At 44.3% G+C, this 26,574-nt stretch overlaps 1 protein-coding gene across 3 annotated transcripts; it reads left to right on the top strand.

Moving 5' to 3' along the window:
- Nucleotides 1–26,574, top strand: LOC147633905 (uncharacterized). 3 transcript variants are annotated; one of them, XM_086804970.1, is made up of 15 exons: nucleotides 1–236; nucleotides 771–1,130; nucleotides 5,714–6,039; nucleotides 6,355–6,410; nucleotides 8,686–8,804; nucleotides 8,998–9,137; nucleotides 9,323–9,415; nucleotides 9,537–9,584; nucleotides 9,691–9,789; nucleotides 9,873–10,025; nucleotides 24,979–25,047; nucleotides 25,267–25,314; nucleotides 25,429–25,920; nucleotides 26,095–26,187; nucleotides 26,348–26,574. In XM_086804970.1, the coding sequence occupies exons 2-14, from the start codon at nucleotides 779–781 to the stop codon at nucleotides 26,179–26,181; spliced, it is 2,082 nt and encodes a 693-aa protein (XP_086661096.1). In that variant the 5' UTR covers nucleotides 1–236; nucleotides 771–778; the 3' UTR covers nucleotides 26,182–26,187; nucleotides 26,348–26,574. The 3 variants fall into 3 exon arrangements, with proteins under 3 accessions (XP_086661096.1, XP_086661095.1, XP_086661097.1); XM_086804969.1 differs by having other exon boundaries at nucleotides 26,095–26,574; XM_086804971.1 differs by lacking the exons at nucleotides 1–236; nucleotides 771–1,130 and adding an exon at nucleotides 5,522–5,582 and having other exon boundaries at nucleotides 26,095–26,574.

The following is a 26,574-nucleotide window of genomic DNA, read 5'->3' as shown; positions in this document are numbered from 1 at the left end:
CCTCCGTCATTTTCTTCCTCATCAAAGTTCCCGGCTTCTTCAACGACAAAGTTTCGCCTCTTGTTTTCCTCTCTCTCCCTCTCTCGTGAGACCTCTCCGCTCTGTCGTCTGCAGCATTCAAGGCGTAGTCAGCAAAATTCGACATTTTTCAAGATCGCGGCCAAGATCCGCCTTTCCCTTCTGCGCCCACAGGGCATGACTCTCTGTTCTTGGCGCCAATCATCGCAATTTTAGACGTATATCTCTCTAAACTTATGATATTTTCAAACTACTCTTTGTTACTATAGTTTCACACTCTCCAGTGTGCAGAGCTTATACCTGAAGTTACATTAATCAGAGGGATTAAGAAGGGTTTAGCTGATGATAAAGAGCTTTGAGTTGAAAAAATCATCAAAGGATTTGTATTTTTTTGCTCCCCAGTTCAAGCTCCCGTTCCCCTCCTTTGAATTACCGAAAAGATTGTGATCATAAGAAAAAAATCTTTGGGTTTGCGTGCCAATCTGTAAGCTGTTCTTGATTTTGACGCAATTATTTATTCTGGTGATTTCATGCGTACTTTTTATGAAACCTCAATTAGAAGTTCACATTTACCTTCAATTCGAGGTTCACATCTTACAGGTTTGAAAAACACAAATATGGAAAAATTAGGTTATATTCTTGTAAGCCAACGAGTGGGTCTAAGGCTTGAACCGTGGCACATCTATATGCTTTGCTTCTGTGAAAACATAATCAAATCTTCTAATTTTCTGTGCTCTTATCTTTTCTTGTAGTGACAACCATGCCTGGACCTGGTGTGCAACATGCTAAGACTGGCAACCAAGCGTGCCATTGCCACTGTGAGGCTGAAACCATACCTACACCTGCTTACAACAAGGATATGTCACCCAAAAAACAAGTCATTTGCTTGTCTCGCAAAGATGAGGGTCTCAGCAACAAGAGTATGATTGAACATTATGGTGGAATGTCCATGCCATTGCCTGATGCTGCGAGTCATGGTGTTGTGAACAAGTGGCCCTTGAACCATTGGTGGGAGGCCCCGACTGGGTTCGGATCAAGAGGAAGGGCAGCTTCAAGCGTGCTGTCCATGCAAGATCAGTTGGATTCACCCACTCACTCAGATCTAACATTTGGTACGTTTTGTCTGCATCAGTACCTATGATATTGTCAGTGCAAGTATGTCTGTTTGTCTTTATTTTTCCCTCTTATCAGTTTTTCAGCGATAAGGAGACTTGTTTGCAAGCCATAGGAGGAGCAGTGAGACTTTCGTGTCAGCAGCGAAACTTTTGTGTCTTGTTTTCTACAGTCATTTGTTAGTGGACCCTCAGAAATCCAGGTGGTATCCTTGTCCACCTCCTCACCCTGAAAACATCATCAGACGTACCTATTGCTGCATCTATGCTCCCCCAAAGTTGGTGATGAGCATGTTGATGATTCTTTTCTGTGTAGGGGCTGAGGTAATGGAGTTGGGTAAGTACTTAGAGCCTGCTACTGCTGTTAAGGACCTAATTTGAACCCTGGAAAAATTTCATGCCCTCAAAGATCAAACTTAGCTACAATTACGCTTATCCTCGAGGCATTAATGCCCATAAATCTTTTTACTTTTTCTATGTTTTCTTTCAGAATGGTGTTATTTTGCGAGTTGTATTACTTTGCTGTCACTTCCTGTCCCTTGTGTGTGCATGTGGAGAATGCATGCCAAACGTTTAACTGTGCTATTAGGATAGAAAAGCATGCATTCAGGATGGATTATGAGCAACCACAGGTTCTTCTCAAGATTTGTAGCTGCGTTTATTTAGACAAGAATTGTTTTTCTTGGCCTGTTGTTGCAATGGCTTGATTACTATTTGAGCTTCTGATTGATGATTGCTGCATCATGACTCATACTGCTCAGCAACTTTGAACTATCCTTTGTATCAAGCTTTCAAGTGACGGTTTACTGTAGGACATGCCACCCGGGTAGAACTAAAGAAGTCTAGAAGATGTGTAATTACAGCTGCCTGCTTTTTTGGTAGAGTGAGCTTGGAACACCATTCCAAGGGCACATGCTTCACTAGGCTTTTTGTCAAGGTCAAACAAATCCTTTGTGCTTCAAGAGCAAGGTTAGGGTTTTATAGGTGCCTGCTTGGACTTATTCCATGGTGAAAATGCTCTAGGACAACACACTGAAGTAAAGGTATTAGAACCTCATTTGTAACCTATTCTAATTGTAGCTAGTGTTAGCACATTCATCCCCAATTTCTGCTCATTTATGGTGCCCATTTGGTCCCTTTTCCATGGCCCTTGCTTGTGGGCTGGCCACCCCTTTTTCTAGTATTTTTTCAGCATTTTTCCCAGCTTTTTTGGCATTTTCCAGTCGGCCTGTCCAGTAGCTCTAGTCGGCCTGTTTTGCAGCTCCAGTCGGCGAGCTTACCCTTACTAAAAATAGTGGGTGTTGGCCTCTCATTGTTCATTCAGTCTTGTACATATTTTGCTCCCTCTCTTATGAGACTTGTAGTGTCTCTTGCTTGGGACTGTTTTGTTTCAGTATATTCAGCATAGTTTTCTCCATATCTCTCTCTCTCTCGCACTCTCTGTTCAGCACATTCTAGTGCCACTCTGCTTCCGCTCTGTGCACTCTTTCATGGTATCAGAGCTCCCGGTTTAGCAACCTCTTTGCTGCCCCAGATTCAGCACTGTTTTCAGCACCCTCTTCTTTGCATTTTCTCTCAGATTTGCAGCCCTTTGCTGCTGCGTTTTCTGGACAGCACCTGCTGGTCTTTTCGCCTACAAATTGGCTTCATCAACACAGCCATCAGGTACTTGTTGACCGGCGTTTTCTTTTCCACATGGAGATTGGACATAGGCGGCCTGTTTTTTCAGGACAACAGCTTCTCTTGCTGTGTTTTCCTCTCCCGTGGGCTTGCTCCTTTGCAGAGGGGGTCTTTGGTGTTGCAGGCTTTGGTGGCAGTGTTGGTACCTGTGGTGGAGGACTTCTTCTTTAGAGATTGTGCGTTTTTTCTTGAGGAGAGTCCAAGCTACTGTCCTTGTTGTTGTTGCCTTTCCCTCTTGCACCCTCTTACAGCATATTCTCGGGTGCTATCCAGCCTCTTAGGGCTGCGTTTTGGTGGGAGGAAAGACTCTATATTAGCGTTTTTTGATTTGGACAGTTTTATTTTATGGGGGTTGGCCCTATTGATTGGATCAATGATGACAACTTCAGATTTGGCTCCCGTACCACTCTCTTGTTATTTCCTTGATGAGGCAGACAAGTTGGATGGTGGTAACTTTCAGTCATGGAAGTTGCAGGTTACTTCTATTCTCCGGGAGTATGGTTTGATGGAGTTTCTCTCGTACAAGAATCGGTGCTTGCCGGACCTTGCCTCTGCGGAGGATGTGTGTTGGTGGAGGAACACTGACGGACAGATCTATGGCTTTCTTCTCCTGAATTGTTAGGATTCGATTCTTCGACACTTCATCTATGCTCCGATGATGCTTCTACTTTCTATATGTGGCAGTCGATTTGTGACCTTTATGGTGATGCTAGTGATTGGCAGATGCTTTTTGCTTATGGGTCCAGTGATCTTATGGATACTTATTTTGGAGATGTTTCTGCAGCGAAGGATAGTGGGCCAATTTTGCTCACTGCATCTGAGGAGTTTGTTTCTCCTGCTGCCCTGCCTTCAGTTTCTGTGCATACTTCTCCTTGCCAGGATGATATATCTGGTAATGTTTTTGAGGAAGATAGTGGGCTGTTTTTGCTCACAGCTTTTGAGGGGGATTTTTCTCCTATTGCTTCACCTCCGATTCTTTCTTCGTCAACCAGTGACCAAGATGTGTTGTTGGTCTCTTTGCCTTCTATGGAGGAGCTTGCTTCTACGTTGTGTGATGCTATTGAGGAGGCTACTACTACTTCAGTTACCACTACTGTGAATGTTCCTACTTCCCTTACTCTGTGTGAGGATTTTGGATTGTGGTCAGGTGTGTCCGTGATCGTGCCTGGGGCACAGTGGTACTTTTAGGGATTGAAGGATTGGGATTTGGATTTGGTTGGGCCTATGGAGTCCCGATTCAGAGGGGGCAATTGAGTTCTTACATCTGGCGATGCCGACCTTCGAGGAGGGTGCTATTATACAGCATTTGGCTACTCTTGGTATAGAGTTGGAGCAGATGGACTCTATTTCTTTTGAGGGTATTATCTTCTTGGAGCTACAGGCTTCTAGGGATTCTTGTGACACTGTGTTTACATTTGGGCTTGGCACCGATATTTGGAGTAGCACGACGCAACCTACATGGTTGGTTGTTCTCTTCTAGAAGAGCAATGTACCTTGCAGCTTGTTCTGTTGCTTTTGTAGCTGAGTTGCTGTGGAGATTGCTTGTGGAGCTTTCTTGGTACCTGTTGTTGTTGCTTTCTTTTGTCTTTGACAGAGGACGACTTCTTGGAGTATGTTCAGCATCTGGTGCTGAGAGGAGGTGTTAGCACAGTCATCCCCAATTTCTGCTCATTTATGGTGCCCATTTGGTCCCTTTTGCATGGCCCTTGCTTGTGGGCTGGCCACCCCTTTTTCTAGTTTTTTTTGGGATTTTTCCTAGCTTTTTTGCCTGTCTAGTAGCTCGAGTCGGCTTGTTTTGCAGCTCTAGTCGGCCAGCTTACCCCTACTATCAATAGTGGGTGTTGGCCTCTCATTGTTCATTGAGTCTTGTACATATTTTGCTCCCTCACTTATGAGACTTGTAGTGTCTCTTGTTTGGGACTGTTTTGCTTCAGTATATTCAGCATAGTTTTCTCCATCTTTCTCTCTCTCTTGCACTCTCTGTTCAGCACATTCTAGTGCCACTTTGCTTCCGCTCTGGGCACTCTTTCAGCTAGAACTCCTTAACAGAAGTAGCTCTGCTAAAGTCAAGCTAAGCAACATGTGCAACCTTTCTCATGACATTTCGCAAGGATTAAAAACTAGAATAGCACTATGTAGTATGTAGCTAATTTTTTTTGATTGTATGCCTGCTCATGGATGACAACAGCTAGGGCCTTTTCTTTGCTAAAAACCCAGGTTTGACCCCCAACATGTTAGGTGTGTTGGCCTTCTTGTGGGGCAGCTGTACAAACCCAAGACCAACTATGATGCCAAGGGATGAAGTATTGATTTCTAATGAGAAAACACTGTATAATGGAGCTAGCTTGCAATTCATTCCAAAGGATTAAGTCTTCCAACCATGTAACAAGCCCTTTTGTAGGAGCACAGCTAAGAGGTAAGCCATGCACAGAACACTTGACACCAGCTGGCTGCTGCACAAAGTGACCTGGCATGAACTTCAAGCATGGGCTCGTTGATCTAGCTTTATTCAAGAGTATGATATTCGTGCTTTTGAAAAGTTTGTGATAGGGGCCAACAGGTGTGTAGCCTAGTGCTAGCGCTTGTCTCCTGCTGTATAGTCAGTCGGTAAGGGGGGTGAAGTCCTATGTGAGGGTTGTAGGTTAGACAGACAACCACACCACACACCACACCCCACACATCATCCCCACCCCCCCCCCCCTTCCCCCTTTCCCCTTCCCCTTGCAGGTGGGTGCGGTATGATGAATTAAGGGCTGGGTTCTTTCCTGTCAGGTTAACGTACCCAAATAAATCTCTCAATCAATTTTGTTTTTGTTTTGCTAGGGCTACTCTCACTTGAAGGTTTGTATTACCAAAACCTAACATAAAGTGGATGTTTGACATGGACTTTGTTGTTGCTGCAGAGGGTGGGACCGTCTCAAATCTTCACAGAGATGATGCTTCTGAAACTGCTCCAGTCAACTCTGCAACCTTTTCCAAAACCAGTGTATCGGCGGGTGGTGCAGAAAGAGTCTGCGACTCTTCGAACGAGAAAGGTCCAAACACATCGATTTCTTCGAGGATGGAGAGTCCCACATCGGTGAGGGGAACCTCAGCAGAGGTTGAGAGTTTTATGGTCCATCATGAAGCAGGACGTCTGAAAGAGCGGGCAAGCCGGTGGACAGATGAAGATGGGAAGATGGTCATCCAGAGTGATGTGTTTGATGCAATTTTGCCAAGTGCTGATGAGGTGCATTTCAAAGAGCTTCACGTTTTGTTAGATCCCTCTAAGAAGCCCTCAAGTTCATCACATTGTATTGCAGAACAAATCTAGTAAACCTAAACATAAGCTTCGTGCTGCTGCGTTAGAAAAAACACATTGTCTTGCACCTCTCTTTAGCTCTTACCCTAACTCCTGCACTTAATAAAGAACTTCCACTCATAATTTTAATCACACTGGCTTGCATCTCTCTTTAACTCTTACCCTAACTCCTGCACTTATCAAAGAACTCCACTCATAATTTTAATCACATAAAATTATTCAAAGAAAATCCTGTCCACACAGGTTGGCCTACAGTGGAGGATTTCAGAGTTACGAATTGCATTGCGAGCGTCTGAGAGGTGAAGAAGCATTGTTAGCTTTGTAACAATAATCGCCAAACATAGTAATTAGTTTTCTTGATCTTTTTTGAAGCTAAAAGCTAACCCATTATAGACAATTCAAGCATTCAAGCACACTATAATACTTGGCATGGCTAACCAATATAGACAACAAGCACACCTTAATACTTGGCATGGTTTTAGGTCAGCAAATGAATATCATTAGTTTACCCTCTGACCTCCTGATTATTGAACTTGGCCAATCAAAAACTGTACAGATCAGAACTAATTTGCAGGTTGAGAATGGTTGAAATGTCTCCTACCCTGATAGGAATCCAAGCACTTTGATTCTGTTTAGTCTCATGCTCAGTATTGTATGATGCTAGAATCAAAATATCTGCATGACATATCTTGAGTTCAATTCTACTTGACACAGTATCTAGCTAGAACTTTGTTATCCTTGAAACCATCAAAACATGTCATCTTTGGAACCCTTGATTGTTCCCAGGTATTAGTACAATCAAAACGTACATCCTTGTTGCACAATGATGCATGTTTAGAGGTGCCACCATGAGGTGCATTGCTCACTCCTGCATGGGACTAGACACATCATGGAGGAGAAAATGTGAAGCAAGACTTTTACTGGTTGAAGCAGTGGTTGTTGCCTCATCATCTTTTTCAAAGTTTTGCTGAGTTTGTGGGCAGTAAGCATGGACGACCATGAAAAACAGTAGAAGACTCCTGGTATGTGGAGGACAGGTTGGTCGAACTGACCAGCAAGATGGCCTGCAGAGTGCTTGTCGTTGTAAGTGTGGCTGAATCTGAGAATTTCAGTCCTTTGCCCTCCAGGTTGGTCGAACTAACCAGCAAGATGGCCTGCAGAGTGCTCGTCGATATAGGTGTGAAATTTCAGTCCCTTGCCCTCCAGTCCCACTTCAGTAAACGTTCCCGTGTTTTCTTCAGATGTAGATCCCTTTATCATGCTGGTGGAATGTTTCTGCTTCTAATAATAGTGGCAGACCAACGTTAATCAAGCACCTGCTTTTTCTGCATACTACAGCTGCTAGGTAATCTCAAAAAGGTAAATATGGACTCTCCCCACTTTCCTGCTCTCACATATTTTCTCCAGATTTAGACCCTTTATCTTGTTGGTGGAAAGTTTCTGCTCTAATCATAGCAGCAGACCAATGTTAATCAACCACCTGCTTTTGCTCCATACTACAGCTGCTAGGTAACCGCCTCAAAAGGGTACATGTGGACCCTCCCCGCCTTCCCGCCTTCTCACATCCCCTTGATGTCAACAATTGAATACCGCCCCTCGATGCCCGGGAGCTTCAGCCTTCTCTCTCAAGGGCATTGAATATGACCCACATCCTCTAGGCTCACACCACCCTAAAAGGAGATACCTCAACCTCTAAGCTGAGAGAGGGGAGCACAAGACTTAAACTACTCAATGGAAAGAACACAAGATGGTGTACATACTTTCAAAAACATATTATGTTTTGATTTCATTTGATGATTGGACATTTCTTCATACGCATGCCACCAATTAGTCCATAGAGCAGCACCTATGGATGTATTTTCCCGCTCATGAGAGTTGTCAGTGAGGATGCTCAAGCATAAGTGGGGTAGCATTGGTTATACCCTCTTCCTTGTGTGGCTAGTCATACGTCACTTGTATGATAGGTTCCATGAGTGGATAGGTTTACTGCAGTCCAAATCTTGGATTTTTGTGTGGCTTCCAACATGACTAAGACACCATAGGACTGCAATGGTGCAGCAGGCTTGACTCTTCTACCCCAGTGCAAAACAAAGGCCTTGGAAAGACTTTCCTCTGAAATTGAAATTCTTGATGATCACACCGGGTATTATGTAAGAGTCTTCCAAACTAGTTCTCAAAGTTATGTATGAGACTTGAAAGGTCTTTCTCCATGATCTTGGCTTATGATTATTTCTCTACTTGTCATCCATATGCAAATGGCGGAAAGGAGGTAATGAACTAGAAAATGATAATAATGCTCTTATGTTTCTGCTGAGAGTGTGAAGTACTTGGAAGATAACTTGCCTTTAGTCCATCGTCTTAATTTTTATATCTAATGGATGCACATGCACAATGCCATTAGGAACAAACTAACTGGTTCAAAACTTTAAAAAGCAAAAATTAATGAGAAATTCTTAACTTTGAATAAGGTTGAAGATTATCATTTTTATAAAATGGTGAGGTCTTTTTAGGTAGTTGCATCTGCTGTGGTGAGCGCTGTATATGTTGACACATTTCTGGTTATTTTGAGAGCAGTGCACGTTTGGAAAGTGAGTTGGAGACCGAAGCATTGAGAAAGTATCTTGCTGAGGTGGAAGCTGCAGCAGCTGGCCTTCAGTCAAGGGTTCAAGAGTTAGAACATCTCATAACATTCTGTGTGTTGCTTAACTTTTCTTATGTGTTTTCATGTGGGGCAAGGAGATTTCTCTTTTTAAGAACTGATACACAATTTGATTAATCTGGATCCGAAGGATGCGACTCATAAGCAAATTCACATGCATGGTTAGATGCCTGGTTAGAGAGAGATGGGTTGCCTTACATGGTGGGTGTGTTTTGATGAGTCGTCAGCTGCAAAAGATGAGAGTAGGGAGCTTGAACAACTACGAGCTAAAATTGTGATGGAGGTTTCAAAGGAGGCTCGCAGCCAGACCTTCAGAGCAGCCAAAGCTGTTGCTGCTGCTCGTGAGGCAACCATGGAGTTGGACAAGGTTATTTTACCTCATTTTCCCTTGTTTTTTTCTATTGATTTGTTTATTTTCTGTGATTTTTTCTGCCTGCCATGGTGTTGCATTTGATATCTTCTTTATCTTCCCTCTTTCTCAGTTGCTCCCATGGAATTGATCACAGTTTAATTAGAACAGATGTACCTAAAGCATGCTTTTTGTGTTAATAGGTGAAGAGGCATGCTTCCTCGTTGATTAAAGCCCAAGAAGAAGAAGGAGAGAGACTGAGAATGGAAGCTGCTGAGTGCCGTACCCTCTACCATGTAAAGAGTCTCCTAGATTTTGGCTATATGAATGTTGGCTCATCTATCCAATTCTTCCTCTGGTCAAATAAGGGGATGACGTGGCAATGAATGATGGCTAAATGGGAGCATGGATGTGCAGGCTAGGGCTGGGCAATTACAGGGAATGAAAGAGCAAATTGAGAAACTGGTATGCAACTTCTCTTAAGGAAAAAATACAATGCATGATGTTTACTTGCAGGCCAAAGTGCTAGCTTTACACTTCATAAGGTTACCAAAAATCATGGTTTTGGCAGGAGCAGAAACTTAAAATCTCCTCCAATGCGACCACTGAAGCCTTGAAAGTTTCACAAGAAGAGATGCTTGCATTGCAGAAATGCCTTGAGGCAGCCAAGGTGAGATCCAGTCGTTCTATTTGCTTCCTGTGGTTACTCAGAACCTGGGGATTTTCTCTGAATCCTTTGTTTGAGCAATCCAGATTGAAGGTCAGGATATAACCAAGCAGTTTGCTGACCTGTTAGAGGCTTTCGAGATCCAGACAAAAGCCCTAAAGTCTGCTGAAAATCGCCTGAAAGAACTCGAAAAAGAGAAAACAGAGCTGAGCAGCCATAGTGAGTGGTTGGAACAACAGGTAATAGCTGGTTTTTCTTGTGAAACAACTTGTTTATAAGCATACTGTTGTCTTTTCATCTTATAAGCGTAGAGTTGGGAGTGCCCGCTGCCATTCACGTCGCTCCCCTCCTCTCTGTTTGCCCTCCTTTTTCTCTTCTCCTTCTTCTCCTCTCTCCTACGCAGATAAGCCCCTGCTCCTGCCTCTCCCGCTTCTTTACTTGCGTCAACATTTTACCGTGTTCAAGTTGGCCGCCCGCCCATTATGGCTTTTTCCCAAGCCAATCATCCTCTATCCCCGCCGGCTGGGAGAACCATCTTTTTCTCCAAAGAGGAGCTTACATTTTACTGATGCCCGCTTACTTGGAAGGGGCTTCTTCCAAGCATGTTTCAATTCAGTGGAGGCAACCTTAGACTCTTGAGAGCAGCCCATTTTCTCTCGGCCTGAGGAAACTATTCTTCTTTTGATATAGTTGGAACTTCGACCTGATGCTAGAGGATTGCAACTTTTATTTGATCTTCCTTAGGTTCCCTGGGCTCCCACGGATCTATTGGAAGTTTTTGGCTTCCATAGGGTCAGCCTTTGGACAGGTTTAAGGAGTCCTTGGCAGAGTCACCAAAAATGAGAAACGGGAACAGAAATGTTACGAGGAATGGAAACGGGGAAACGAGTCCTTAGGGGTGGAAATAGCCGTTTCCTGTGACAATGTCACTTGGGAAACGAGAAATGGCCATGGAAACGGATGGGGTCTTGAAATGGAGAAAGGTATTTCTAGGTATTGAAACGGCTGTTTCTTGTGACTATGGTCTCCGCCTACCTCCCATGGCTGTAGCGCCTGTCATGGCTAGTATTGATGGGGTACTACAAGTCATGATATTCATCATTGACCTTTTATAGATGATCATGTGATGTTGCTAGTACCAGATGGTTCTTTATCAGACAATGGATAGAGATTACCGATAGATTGGACTAGTGCCATGTTTGTCGACAATAGGGTCACATTGCTAGACATCATCCTCGAGCTAGGGACCGAACTAGGAGACGGCACAAATGCACCCCCCAAGCGACATCACCCATGGCCCTTCCAGCTCCTGTTGGTCCCAAACCTTTGCTTGTTTGGGTTTATAGACGGGTTGATAGACATGCATCCACTCTTGATCTCTCTGATGATCACATGGGATCCTGTTATAGTGGGATAGTTTTGCAAATATTGATGCATCACCTTCATAGTAGGATGTATTATATAGGGATTTATTGCATGGTGATGTACAACAGAGTGTGTAGGCAGACGAGTCAATGTATGTGCCTTGCAACATCTTGGTGATGATGCCCATGTTGATGATGATGCTTTATGCTCCTCGATTGCCATCACACTTGATAATTTTTTGTCCCTTAAGAGGTGCTTCAGATCTGGCGCCATGTTTTTTGCCTCTTTACCATGTGAGTTATCTTATGGAATCTGCAGGGCCTTGGTGGCGTCTTTCCTCGCCGGTCATTAGGAACCAGCTTCACCTTGCAGTTGGAGATGGTCCCATGGATCTCTACTTGTGTAGGAGCACACTTTTTGTCTGTTTTGCAGATGGAACTAAAGGTGGAGTATGTACTTTAGCGACAGATGCGTTTATTCCTTATGTGATTAGTCATGGAGTTATTATCCCTCTTAGAGCACAATGGATTATGGTTATGCAGGGTGGATTGAAAATTAGTGTGTCGAATGTTTATGCTCCACCTCAGAGGAGAAAGAACTCTAATAATGCCATAATGGACTCTCTCTTTCTCTTAAGCAGCTCATTGGATTGTTGGAGGTGAGTTCAACATGGTTAAGCAACATGTGGCGGATAGTAAGGGGGGACATGAAGGCATCATTCAACCCCTTGAAAGGGCTTCTTGGGAGAGATTTATCTTTTCCTTTCATGGTAGAGACTGTTGGTGTCATGAGCACACACGTGGACATGGTTAATCCCAGCTAATCTCTGATTAGGAAAAGGAGTTTTAGGCTACATATAACAAGCTCTAGCAAGTAAAGATGAAGTCCCCAAAGATAGCCTACCAGTCGGCCAGGTCATGAGCATCTAACACACAAATTTGGCAGCATTTAATGATGTTATATGAGTTTGTGTGATTATTTCTGTTGGCACAACAATTGGTTTGTTTGTAGGGGTAGGCTAGGAGCTATAAATAGCAAGTCATTAGATCATGTGATCCCCACCATGGGGCAGATCAGAGTCAGTCCTTTAGATCAACAGTTTCTAGCCCACTTTTGGAAAGCCTTGTTTTACTTGATCTAGCCCTAAGCCTATTGATTAGGAGCACTAATGCAAAAAGCAAGGATTAGGCAATAGAGGGAAGCGAGAGATGAATTGTATTTTCAGTATATTGATATGATACAAAAAGATGTGTGTCTCTATAACTTCCATGGCCTTTGGCCTTCCAAAAGTGGACTAAAAATTGATCTTAAGGACTAACTATGAACTGACTTTGATTTGCCTCATGTGTGGGGATGAGATGATCTAATGATGTCATGTGCATTTGTTAATTTTGATGCTCATGGACATGATTAGTAAGTATATGGGTATATTTAGAGGTAGATTTGAACTTGATTTAGATGCCCTACATGTGCCTAGAAGTGCTCGAAATATGTGCTCATGGATGGGACACCTTTTTGGGCATAGTTTGGAGACCAAATACAACTTTTTGGATTGGGTTACCTTTTTTGACACAATTTTGACCTATATTATTCAAAAAGGCAAAACCAACCTGAGCATGACTTTCCATCCTATCCCTATATAAAGGAGGTCAAACCGTCAAAGGGCATAGAAAGGTAGAAATTGGATAGGTCGCTCAAGCATCTCACAAGTGTTGGCAAGAATCCTTGCATAGAGGCAGCTCGAGGTAGCTCTAGGCAAGAAGACAAGCATTTGGTGAGAACGACCAAGCTGTGAAATCACCAAGCAGACCAAGCTGTGAAATCACCAAGCATATGTATACACGTAGATTAGTATGCACAAATTGGATCAAGGTCAAGATCCAAGATCATTGTACATATTCATGTTTGGAATATACAATAGATTAGGTCTACCTTGTCCTTTGTGTGTTTGCTCATGTCACATTGGTATATCAAAGCCTAGGCCGCCCTAGGTAGTCCTTAGCTTGTGTTTTTTAAAGGTTGAATTAGGGTTTGTGTGCCAAAATTAGGTTTTTGTATTTTGCATGAGTTTAGTCCTAGCAACGTCTTTAGTCCTAGATTTAGTGTGGAAAGTGAAAACACCAAATTAGGCTTTTCATTTTTAGGGTTCAATCCATTTCTGCATGCACAAGTCTTAGCCTAGGTCTAACCTAGGTAAAAAAAGACTTTTTTTTGATACTCCCTCTACTAAAACCATCACCTCGATGGAGAGCAATGATGCTTGGAAAGAAGAGTTACCCGACGTGAGTATGAGAATACGTAAAGGTGGTGGAGACGGGAAGATGAAGAATGATACGAGAGGGAATAGGAACTCCAGGCCTAGTGATATAAAATGGGGCTAAGTTGCTAGACTCTTTTGAGCAACAAGCAGGGTTTTGTTATCATGTACATGAGTCATTCTCTGGATTTAGATGGGAGGTAGATATAACATGCATTTCTTTGTTGCGCATGTGCTATGGCCTCTCCCATAACACGGAATGTATCAAACACCTGCAAAACATGCAAGGAGTGCTCCACTCAGAGCTTGACATGGTTAGGAGGATCGCCTTTGATTTTTACTGCATGACCGCCTCTATATTGACAAGTGATAGAGGTGGTATGCACTCATAGCGTCTCGCGCCTCAAAATGTGACCATTTCTCGGTAGTACTATGGATCCACCTTGGTCCTCAAAGTCCATGATCCGATGCAAAGGTCCAAAGCCTTCACGGAACAGGCAGTGGTACCTCCCTCGGATCTCATAGTAGACAGTACAATGACATATATAGTGTTCCTCCGACTCCACCTCCTGATGGCAAAGCTGGCATATGCAGTCCTCTACTGATACATCCTCATATCGACCTGTCTCTATCCTCAGCCGGTGTGAAGAGGTGCGAATCTGTCCAATAGCACTCCGAATACCATGTGAGAGTTGTGTGTCCATGTAAGCATGGCGTATAATAAACCCGTCCGAAGAGAGGTGTAGAAAATGACTATGGTAGTGTGCCATTTTCGTGCCCAATGGCTGCGGGGGCCTGACCCATGTCCTCTCTGTATCTAGTCTCACAATGTCCATCCTGATCACCTGATTCAGCTCTGAACGGCTGAGATCTAAGAACGGGCAGTCCAGGCTGTAAGCAAAAGGCGGGAGTGCATCAATACTCATGCCATGCAAGGCCAGCCATGTGCGCATCTGGGCATACCAACACTGGGTGTCTCCCTCATCTGCAAGCTGTTTGGAGGAAGTGAGTGCTAGGTGAGGGTATTTCTGCTGAGGGAGCTCCCATATTCTATGGAGAAAAGTAACTCCACGGAACAAAGCCTCAGTAACCACTGGGGCAGCCCCCATCTCTGCCCTGATGATCTCATGTGGTACAGATGACTTGCTCCGATCATGTGTGCAATGATCATCACTAATGGCCTCTCCATATGCTGCCATCCATCGTAATAGCCTCTCTCTGGTCCGTCCTGTCTGCCAATGGCTCCCTCTTATGGAAAAGACTAGGCCCCCATATCTTGAGGAGTGTCGATGTAACGAGAGAGAGAGAGAGAGAGAGAGAGAGAGAGAGAGAGAGAGAGAGAGAGAGAGAGAGAGAGAGAGAGAGAGAGAGAGAGAGAGAAGATATAGTCGAGCTTCTGCTTCTGCCCTACCTCAGGGCGCGCGTGTGTGTGTGTGTGTGTGTGAGAGAGAGAGAGAGAGAGAGAGAGAGAGAGAGAGAGGGGTAGAGGCGGATAGTCGCCATCAGCAGGCAGTCGTCACCCCCAGCAGATAGTCGCCATCAACAGGCCGTTCAGCAGAGATACGCTTGCCCTTTGTGTGATCGACATCCTTGCAGAGAAGACAACATACCGCCTTTCGTTATCAGTGGAGCTGCTTGCAACAAGAGGTATTACTGTAAATACAGCAGGTACACTAGGGTTTCTAGCAAGTACTGCAGGTTCAGTAGGGTTTCCAGCAGGTGCTGCAGTACAGTAGGGGTTCCCCGAGGTACAATAGTTTCCGCAAGTACTGCAGGTACAGAAGAGTTTCCAGCTGCCGGTACTGTAGGTACAGTAGGGTTTCTAGCAGGTGACTTGCAGGTACAGTGGGGTTTCAGCAGGTGGTACAGAAGAGTTTCCAGCCAGTACTGCAGGTACAGTAGGGTTTTAGCAGGTACTGCAGGTACAGAAGAGTTTCCAGCCAGCACTGTAGCAGGTGCTGAATTTGGGTTTGAGAGAACGAGTTTTCTTTGCTTTTGTACATGGATTTGGATGATCCGGCTGCTGCTGTTGGCGACATGGCTGCCAATAGCCTTAACATGGATCTTATTGAGGAGATGATTGAGAAGGATGTGGGTTATGCTTCAGATGCCTCAGAGCAACAAAAACGTCAAAGGCTTGATGTTGATGTAAGCTATACTCCGGTGAATGTTGGAGAGAATGCAGAGGAAAGTTCTCAGGCACCTTCTCCGGAGTTTGCACGTTTGCTGCAGATCACTGGTGAGCTTTTGCAAGAATATGTGAAGGCAAATAGCGTGCAAATGGCTGCAGTGGATAATAGTGGTGTGGCTGATGTATGCATGGAGACTCCTTTGTTGCTACAACAGCTAGCAGATTTTCATGATCGTGCTGCTATCTTTTTCTTTACTGGGCGTATTCCATTGTTGCCTCGTCTTAGAGTATGGCTGGGCCGCTTGGTGTTGCCTGAGGCACTTGAGGAGATTTACGATGGTCCGAGAGGCTTTTATGAAATACTTTTTCGCACTTCGGAAGCCCGTAGGGCAGTCTTGGAGCAGGTGCCACTTTTTTTGGATGGGCAGTTGGTTCATGTGGTTCCGTGGAAGCCTATGGCAGAGTACCAAGATATGTTGCGCCAGGCTTGCCCAGTTTGGGTTGAAGTGAAACAATTCCCACCAATGTTTTGGCGTGTTTTACCAAGTCTCATGCGAGGTATCGGTGATGTCTTGGTGGTGCCTCGAATGACATCTAGAAACCGAAATCGTCTATGCATGTTGTGGAATACTGGGAGACCTAGGCCGACACATTTGCGTGTCAATATGGCTGGGCTGCAACCTTTAATGTATGAATTGAGGTGGGATACATTTGCTGGCCACTGTTTCAAATGTGGTGAGATGGGCCACTTTGTCTCCGAATGTCCTAAGAAAGAACAAGTTGCTGCTACAAAGGATATCCTTGATGGGCAGTTGCCCGTGGAAGATGAGCATGATGCTCCTTCACATGATGCCCAACACATGGATGTACATGTGGATGTTCAGAATGAGGTTGAGCTTCCATGGGTGGAAGTACGTGGTAAAAAGACACGATTTGTTGCCCCGCGGGGGGATTTCTCAGATGCTGTTTGGCGGGGGCCTTTGCGTGCTCATCAGGGGCCCTTACATACATATGCTCGTCGCCCTTTGGGTTCAGGTGCCCAGCAACAGACCAGGATTGAGAGGCCGGGAGGCCAACTTTCTCAGGGTACAGGGCCTCTTGGGGTGGATAGAGTAGAACGCTATCCTATTAGAAATCGCCTAACAAAAGAAGCACAACAACAATTGCCTCTTGTGTTTGGTTCGAAGGGTGAGGTCATCTCGCCATGGGATGGTCATTACCCTTTGACACGTGCTCGGGAACTCCAAGGGCAATCTGAGATCACAAATACCATGTCTAAAAATGCAATGCTTCAAAAGGTTCGTGATTTGGCAGATTGTCCTGGGCCTAGTACACAGCCTTGTTGATTCCTTTTCTGGGAAGGCTTATGAAAATTGTACAATGGAATGTAAAGGGTATTTCTTCGCGCCAAAAGCAGTTCAGGCTTTGGCGTACAACTTTTTGTCATGGTTGGGATGTTTTGTGTGCAGTTGAACATAAGCAGCATAAGTTGGCTGGCAAAGCCTATGTATATAAGGGATTTCATGTTTTCTACAGCGGACATCCTGCTTCGCAGTCAGGTGTTATGTTTGCTGTTCGTTCGCAGTTTCAGCCTTCTCTTGTGATTCAAGATGTTCATGGAAGATTTCTAGTGATACAGATTGTTTGGGATGATACGCCTTTATGGTTGTTAGGGGTGTATGCTCCAAATAATGCTCGTGCACGCCGTTTGCTGTGGAATGACTTGTGTGCTCTTTCAATCTCTCATCCTGGCTTTGTGATGGGGGACTTTAATATGTGTGTCTCCAGGGAGCAAGCCACGTCGCCTCATTCTGTAATGGATGGCCCGGAGAGAAAGGCGTGGGAAGCTTTTGCAGCAAGGTCGCTAAAACAAGACATGTGGTCTTGGTTGCATTCAGATGAAAGGGGTTACACTTATGCCTCACAACAGTTTCGGGGCACTTATGCTAGATTGGATAGGATGTATATTTTACATCAAGATCTCTTTTTGCCAGAGGTTCTTACTATGATGGTTGATCAGCAACAGGTTTTGTCAGATCATTGGCCGCTTGTGTTTGAAATGGTCTATCATCCTGTGGATGCATATAAAGGCTTGTTGGGACGCTTGCCTTTGCGCTTAAATCACACTTTTTTGGAGCATGAAGTTTTTGATGTTTATATGCGTCAGTTGATACGACATTTCTCCACAAGAGTGTCCATGGCTGATTATCATGCTTGGCCAGTGTTCCTTACCAACACTCGGAAATTAGCACGTCATTATGGTCCTGCTAATGCCTCTATACAAAAACAGCATGTGGCCCTCCTTGAGTCGCTTTTAAAGGGCTTGCAGGCGTTCATGTTTACTGACTCTATGGATGCTGAAGTTGCGGATGCCATAGAATGGCTGAAAAAGGAGCTATCTAGGGTGCAGGAAGCACAATATGTTCGCTTTAAACTACTTGCACGTCTTGATGCTTTGCGGGATGCTAACTGTCAATCTCATCGCTTCTATGATAAGTTGCATCAAAAACATATGCGTGAGAATATTGTTAGGCTGATGGATGCCAAAGGCAACCTTGTTACTCAACCTTCTGAGGTTATTCAGCATTGCATCAGGTTTTATGAAGATTTGCTTGCCCCTCGAGAGGATGTCTCACCGGCTGTCCTGGCTGCAAGGGAGTCATTGTTTGCTGAAGTACGATATCAAGTTGACCCTGATGTGGTAGTTCAGCTTGATGCTCCTGTTACTCAAGGGGAAGTGGAAGCTGTTCTCTCCAAACTTCCCATGGGAAAGAGCCCTGGTTGGGATGGTTTGACAAATGAGTTTTTCCGAAAATATGCTGATCAGCTTGCAGAGCCTTTGACGCTTATTTGTCAAAGGGTTTGGGATGAGGGATATATGCCTGCCGATTGGAAGTTGGGCATACTTCGTTTGTTGCCCAAAGTCCCTTCGCCTACTTCTTTGGCTCAATGGCGCCCGATCTCACTTATGGGTATTATGTATAAAATCTTTACAAAGATTTTTGCCAATCGCTTGCAGAAGGTGCTTCCTACTCTTGTTCATCCGTATCAATATGGATTTGTGCATGGCAGGAATATTTTGCATAATATTCTTAATGTTCAAATTGGAGTGGATTATGCCAAGGCAAAGAAGCAAGAGATTGTGATGGTGCAGCTGGATCTTGAAAAAGCTTTTGATCATGTCAGCTGGTCTTTCCTTTCTCAGTTAATGACAGCCATGGGCTTTGGTCCCAAAATGGCTAATTTGGTGCATTTACTTGGCTCTGGCTCTATCACGCGGATTATGCTCAATGGAGGACTTTCGGATGGTATTTCTCTCACCCGTTCTCTCCGGCAGGGCTGTCCTCTTAGCCCTCTTTTCTTTGCCATTGCCACTCATCCTATGTTATCTCGCCTAGATGCTATGGCATCGCATGGTGAAGTGGTTGGTTTGCATCTCCCTCATGGCAAGCAATTGGTTGCTCAAGCCCTTGCGGATGATACTTTTATGTTTCTCAGGGCCGAAAAAGCCAATATAGATCGAGCAATGGAAGCTTGGAATAATTTTGCATTGGCTTCTGGGCTGAAAATAAATTCATCAAAATCAGCCCTCATTGTATGCACGGAATTTGATCTTGAGGCATTAGGGTGGCAAGGCCGTGTGGTGCATACAGGAGACATTGTTCGTCATCTTGGATATCCGGTGGGTGTGGATGTGGACCCCCAAGCGCTTCTTGCTTGGATTTCTGCTCGGATCTCAGATAAATTTGTGTATTGGAAAGCTCAAGGGTGGCCTATGCATGTGAGGGTTAAGGTAGCTCAGGTTATTATGCTTAGCATGATTTCCTATTTTTTACCTTTCCTACCTTGGACGCACAAATCTCTCATCCGTTTGGTTGCTCCCATTCGGTTTATGCTGTGGAAGAGGCAAGGAAATATTATGGGTCAAACATGGATAGCTTGGAATCACATTACGACGCCCAAAAGAATGGGTGGGGCTGCTTTACTGGATGTCCGCTTGCATATGGTGGCGCGTAGGTGGGCGCTTTTTCAGGATATGTGTTTGCAAGAGCAGCCTTGGGTTTTCATGGCTCGTGACTTGATTGAGTTGGAGGGATTGTCACATGGGCGGACACGTGTGCAGGCTTCATGGTGGGACATTGTGAATGCGGCTCATCCTGTCCGTATTCGCTCATCACACATTTTATCGCATATTCTCCTTTCTTGGCATGAAGTTCTACTGTTGGCTCGGTGGGATCCTGGTCATGAAAGACTACTTTTGAACTCTTTGCAGTTCGAAACATTTGTGGAGTCGCGTGTCATTGTTTGGCCAGACAGAGATGCTTCACGTATACGACTCAACCGCATGGTCAGGCTAGGCTTGGTTAGAATCCGAGATGCTGTGATACCTGGTCGTGACAGGCCATATTCATTTCGTCGTATTCGGCAGCACTTTAGGGTTCCTCGGACATTTCAGCCACTATGGGCTGACATCATGCATGCAGTTGAGCCTTTTACTCCATTGCCTCGGCCATCTGCAGATCAGCCTTGGCTTGATTGGGCACTATGTAAATCTGGTGACTTGATATCACTCTCAGCTAACCAGGTCTATCATAAGCTTGTATCAGAGAAAGATTGGGTTTCAGCCAAGGCCAATAAGGTGTGGGGATTGCACAAGTCTAAATCATGGTGGCAGAAAACTCTTATGAGTGGTTGGCAGTCTAAACTCCCTTACCAAGGTAAGGTTTTCATTTGGAGGATGTTGGTGGGAGGGTTACCTACACGGGATCAGCTGAGCCGTCGTAAAATTACACTGGCCTCTTGCTTCTTCTGCACGACATGCACTGAAACAGTTATGCATCTGTTCATGAGTTGTCCAGTGGCCCGTCAGATTTGGTCTTTTGTCTCTCGCGTTTGGGAGGCAGTAGAGAGGTCTACTGTTTCGGCTCATCAGTGGATATTTGGGATTTGTCCTCAAGTCATTACTTCAGACAGCCACCTTGTGATATTCCATTTCCTTAGATGGATAGGACTTTGGCATATTTGGACTACACGGAATGGATTCATTTTTGATTCCTTGTCTGGAATACATGGGCACATTCTACGTATCCGCGGTTTGCTGCTTTGGCAGTTTTCTTCTCTTCTCTCAGCTCAGCTACTGGATGCAGATGTTATTTCCTTATGGTCTACGGCGGCTCGGCTGGCTCATCTTTGATGCTTCTATCTGGGATGCTTATTTGGCTAGGAGGCTTTCTTATTAGTGTACAGGTTTGCATGGTCATGATCCTTTAGAGGATCTTTTGTGGGGGTTTTGTTTGGGGCCATAGGTTCTGTGTGAGCCATGTGGCTGATGTACATTTTACATATAATATAAAACACCATTTCACGAAAAGAGAGAGAGAGAGAGAGAGAGAGAGAGAGAGAGAGAGAGAGAGAGAGAGAGAGAGAGAGAGAGAGAAGGTTTGGGATTCCTTGCCTCAATTGATCTTGGATGACATGTGTGCCTCACTTGATGCCTCCTTTTCCATTGAAGAGTTCAGGCAGACACTCTTGGCATTACCTCATGGTAAATGTCCAAGGGATGATGGTCTTTCGCCGACCTTCCTTGTGAGGTATTGGGATGACTTCGGGGAAGAGATTACATTGGGCTTTACAGGAGATGCAAAACACAGGTACTATGCCATCTTTCCTTACTCAGGGTCTTATCTACCTTATTCTTGAAGGTAGTGATAAGACGAATATTGCCCAATGGAGACCTGTCACATTGCTTCGGACAGCCTACAAAATTCTTGCCAAGGCAATAAGCATGAGGTTGCAACTTTTTTTGTAGATTGTGATTCATGATACACATAATGAGTTCCTTCAAGGACTAACTATTTTTGATAACATATTCTCTTTTTGGGAACTTGTTTGAATGGGCTAAGGCAAGCAATCAAACCCTAGCCATATTACTATTACATTTTGAGAAGGCTTATGACAAAGTGAATTGGGACTTCCTTGAAGTTACCCTTGCACGAATGGGATTCTTGTAGGATTAGATCACAAGGGTGTCATGCCTTTATCAGGATGCTCATAGTAGTGTGCTTACTTATGGTGGTAGAGTTTGAGTGCTTCCAGATTTCTCGCTTAGAACGATAGGGATGCCCCTTAGCCCCCTTGTTGTATCTCATTGTTGTCGGGTCTATAAGCATCTTTCTTTGCTCCGTTGGTGGAGTTTTTGGATTGAGGTTGCCTTTGTGTTGCATGCACAGAAGCCTTGCTGTATTGATCTACAGCCCTAAGCATGATTAAGAACATTGATGCTAATTAACACAAGATTAAGAAAGAGGAGAGAGATTAGGTGTCAGGGTTTTCTTGTATTACTATGTTACAAAAAGGTAACCTGATGCTTGTACATGATGTAGGGCTATGGTCAGTCATAGGGGTGATCTAGGTGACCCGACGTTGAGGGTGATCTACTTGAGGTGATCATAGGGGTGATCTAGGTGACTCGATGCTGAGATACTGGGTATACGTACCTACCCTCAGGGGATGCTTCCTCTAGCTCCGCCAGACCACTCCATCTGGTACCTTGTTGCATCCTTTTTGTTGGAATTGTGCACCTTCCTTGGGACATAGCTTAGTGGGATGAGCTTGAATGATTTGATATCAATGTTGCATGTGCGGAAGCCTGTTGTAGTGATCCACAGCCGTAAGCATGATTAAGAACATTGATACTAATTAACACAAGATTAAGACAGAGGAGAGAGATTAGGTGTCAGGGTTTTCTAAGTTCTTGTATTACTATGGTACAAAAGGGTAACTTGATGCTTGTACATGATGTAGGGCTACGGTCAGCTCCATAGGGGTTTCCTAGGCCCCTTCTACACGAGTCTTACCGATTCTAGATGGTTGAATGCTCAACTAATGACCTCTCTTATGCTGAAAATGATGTGATGCTTATATAATATGCTGAGGATGCAGTCGGCCAGCCATAGGAATAGTTGGACTGCTGTATGGACCATAAATCATAATAATATTTCCTTTATTTTTCTCTTTGCTTGCGATGCTGCCCATACCTTCTGCCATGCTCCTAGTATGGACCATAAATCATAATAATATTTCCTTAGACTTGGCAATTTGCCAAGCAGGATGCGTACTTGTGCCGGCTATGTGATTACATTGTGAGTGCTGGACGGACACATTGTTCTTGGGTTGTCGATCCCGTTTGAGAGTCTAGACCATCTCAGATGGCTGCGGGAGTTGTGCAAAGTGCCTATGGGACTTTGTTGTAGTCTAATGTGGTGATTGGTCCTAGTCGGAATATGGAAGGTTGGTCATTTTGGACGAAATCATGGGTTGGTCGATGTGGTTGATCCATGTCCATGTCGACCTTGGGTACTATATATAGATAGTTTGGTTGCTTTAGTTTATCATCGAGCTCATTGTGTCCAAGCACTCTTGTAAGCAAGACATCCTCCATCCAGAGTCTATCTAGATCGCCATCAAAGCTCGTTACCCAGTTTGGCAGTAATATTGTTTCCACTTCTTTTTTGCAATTCAGCGCTTTGTATCGTGTCGATCTTGCTTCCGCTATTGTGTTTTCTTACAAGTTGCTTGGGAGACTATTATTTTTCCCAAGCAAGAAGGGGGCTGAATATTATAGACTTGGAGATCCAGTGCAAAGCATTGCTTGCAAGTTGATTGCCAGAGGGTCTCTTCTTGGTACTGAGCCTTGGAAGGACTTCTTCATGTATCATATATCCAGATGCATTGGATGCATATCGCACAGTTCATCTTCTCTGAGGAAGAGTAGAGCCTCCCGTTCTCCCAGTATCATCCATTATTAGTGCTTGGGGCAGTATGAGGAAGTGCTTACGACACAACACCAAGCCTCAGTGGATGAGGCTGACAGGCAATCCATTATGTGGAATGATCTTATCAGAGATGACTTTGGCAGATCCTTGGGTGAAGCAGGATGTATGCTGTGGCCAGATTGGGAGAGATGTGTAGCGACAGTTCTTGATTGGAAAACTTTCAAAAGTCTCTCAAATGATCAGAGATTGACAGCTACCGAGCATCTCAGGGGGAGTCGTGGATGTATCCAGCAGATTGAAGCAGCCGTACCTAACCATTGGATCATTGGTTCATTTCTCAGTAAGCACCATCATTTTTGGCTGGTTGTCTTTTCCAGGTCAAGTGTGCCCCTTCAGGTGCTTGGAATATTTTTCACTGTTAGATCACATCGGGAGGCACATGACATTACCCCTCCCATACAGAGGAGATCTGGCATAGACTTTAGCATTCATACAGGAGGAGCCAGATCTTTTGCTTCTTCTGGCTATTTTTACATGGTGGGCAGGGACCCTATCTTTCATGCTGATCCATCCTGTCCCATCCAGAGGCATAGACTTTGGCATTCATACAGGAGGAGCCAGATCTTTTACTTCTTCTGGCTATTTTTACATCGTGGGCAGGGACCCTATCTTTGGTGCTGATCCAGCCTGTCCCAGATGCATAACACCTTCAGTGTGCTGTGTTTTTTGAATTCTCACCCTGGCTTCTCTACTCCTGCACTTCTAGTATTCTTTAGCTAACCTCTCTTGCAGCATATCCATGCCTTCCTGCAATTCCTCGAGCTGCCTGTTGTGCCACCAAGTCCGAGAGACTGTTCTTCCTTACATTGTTGCAGGCCGGTGAGATATATTCAAGCTTTCTTGGAGTAATGTTGCAGTCCTTCAATTCGCTCTTATTTGCTATCTTGAATTGGCTTTACACGTATCTTATCATGTTGGCACCACGTCTCTGGTGCTTAATGATTTGGTGAAGGGTCAGCTGCCTAATGAAGGCATTCTGGACTCCATCCACGATTCTCAATGTAGGCCTCCTCAGAATGGATCCCTACATACCTGATCTCCTCGAGGGTAGGGATTTCCTTTGCCTCTTTTGAAAGTTGTTCTAGTCCACACTGCCTCAGTAAGAATTATAACTTTAGGGGGGCTAATTCTGACGTGAGCTCATTTTGATGATGACTTGACATGGAGGGCCTTGTGCCTTGGGCAATATCACTACACAGCTTTGAAAATAGTATTTGGGCTCAGCCTCAGCTCTTGGATGGCAAGCAAGTCCTTGAAGTTCTTGCTTTTGTCAGTGCATGTTCTGGACACTCTACCTCAGTCTCTCATAGAGTCTTTGTCCCTTTATATGTTAGGGGGATGATTCCTCTTCTAGGTCATACCCCTAATTAATAGCCTCGGTGTGACATGCATCCGAGTTTTGGAGCTGATGCATGTGACACCTGTTGAGCAATAATCCCTAAGCGGCTTCCATGACGTGGGCTAAATTTGGAATAATACACAGCCATTGTTTTTTTTTTCACTTGAGGGACTAATCTCATCAAAGGATTCAGGATTCAACTTGATCAGCTCCTTTTGAAGTGGCCTTGTGAAATACAATTGATGATTTCTCTCTTCCATATCAGGTTGCAGAATTGCAGAGCCAAGGAGTGGCAGCAGCAGCAGCAGTAGATTACGATCATGAACTTCGGAAGGTAGCTTTGATTCCCTCAATCATTCCTTTCAATCACGCTATATTTCACTTACCTAGGAAGATGCTATGAAATCCTTTGCAAACCCTTTAGTTTCACATATTATCTCAAATTTGTCACGCTTAATCTCTTCATCATCTTGTGAGCATGGTTGATGGAGCAATGAGACCATGCAATGCACCTTACATGTTTTTGATCTCCATCCTATACATGATTTTCCAGGTGAGAGCTATGCTGGGAGCTGAAAAGCAACATCTTCTGACAGAACTGGCAAGTGCTTTTTGTCATGTTATACACTTACTCATACTAACTAGAGCCATATACACCTACATGGATGGAAGCTCAAAGCTAGCTTGCGAACCTGATACCTTTTGTTGTTTGCAGACAATGCTGCGTTGCGGGAATCAAAATCTTCAAGTGGAGCTTGTGGAGTGGCAAGAAAAGTTTCACACTCTGAGTCAACAGGTATCTGCACCCACGGCTCTTCACACACCTACCAAAGGAATGGATTCAATGTCCATTGGAGATCCACTAGAGTTGCAAAGCAAAAGTGACTCACATCAAGAAGGCCTTGAGAATTGTGAGTATGCCAAAAGCAACATGGAAGGAAAAGGGGTTGATGGGCAGGAATGCACGACCCCAACCATGAAGGATAACATGAGGTCAAGCTACTTCTGTTCATGCCAGAAAAGTCGTACAAAGCACAATGCTAATAGCTTGGATGGCCATTATAGCTCACATAGTAAAGAGGTTGGAAGAAAAGCATGTGGTCTGCAGGAGCGGCGTGCAAGGGGCAACACCCATCAGACAAGCTGCAATCTTTTGAAAGATGATTTGCTAGCAGCCGCTCATAATGAGATTGTGAAGCTAAAAGAGGTAAATGGTTTACATCAACATAGAGATTCCACACATATAGTGATGTACTCACAGAGATTGTGATGCTAAAAAATGTTAATGGTTTACATCTACATATAGATAACACACAGAGACTATGGTATTTTACTCTATGGTGGGAAACAAAGGGGTCTAAGATTGTGTTTTGTGGTGCAGATGAATCAATGCCTCATGGATGCCCGCCAGGGTAAAATATGGTATGGTAACAGTCATCCAGAGAAGGAGAACTTTTCCCAGATATGAGCAAAGGTGAAAAGTCTAATTCCTATCAAAATAAAAGTCTTTTTTGGATGTGGGTCATAGGTAGTAGGTGAGAGTAGACTCTATATTTGCTTTGGGGCATGTATCTATATGCTAGCTATCAATTAGCAAAAGCTCATTCCTAAAGGGGGCCTTTCTATTGTGTCAGGAATAGCCACCTTGTTTTCAAACCTTTGTCAATGGCAACAACTGTGGGGGGTTGATATGTTGTTGGCTTTGGAGTGCTATTATGCAAACAAGGGGCTAGATGCAGGTAGAGATTATGTAACACCTCTTTGTTAATGGCAACAATTATGAGTGGTATTATGCAAATAAGGGGCTAGATACAGGTAGAGATAATGTAACACCCCACGTGTTAACAGGATGGCTATTTGA

Source organism: Cibotium barometz, chromosome 11 (assembly GCF_041138505.1).
Source record: "Cibotium barometz isolate CiBa-2024 chromosome 11, ASM4113850v1, whole genome shotgun sequence".
Taxonomy (NCBI): Eukaryota; Viridiplantae; Streptophyta; class Polypodiopsida; order Cyatheales; family Cibotiaceae; genus Cibotium; species Cibotium barometz.
Note: the sequence above shows the minus strand (reverse complement) of the source record. Positions and strands in the feature narration are given on the sequence as shown.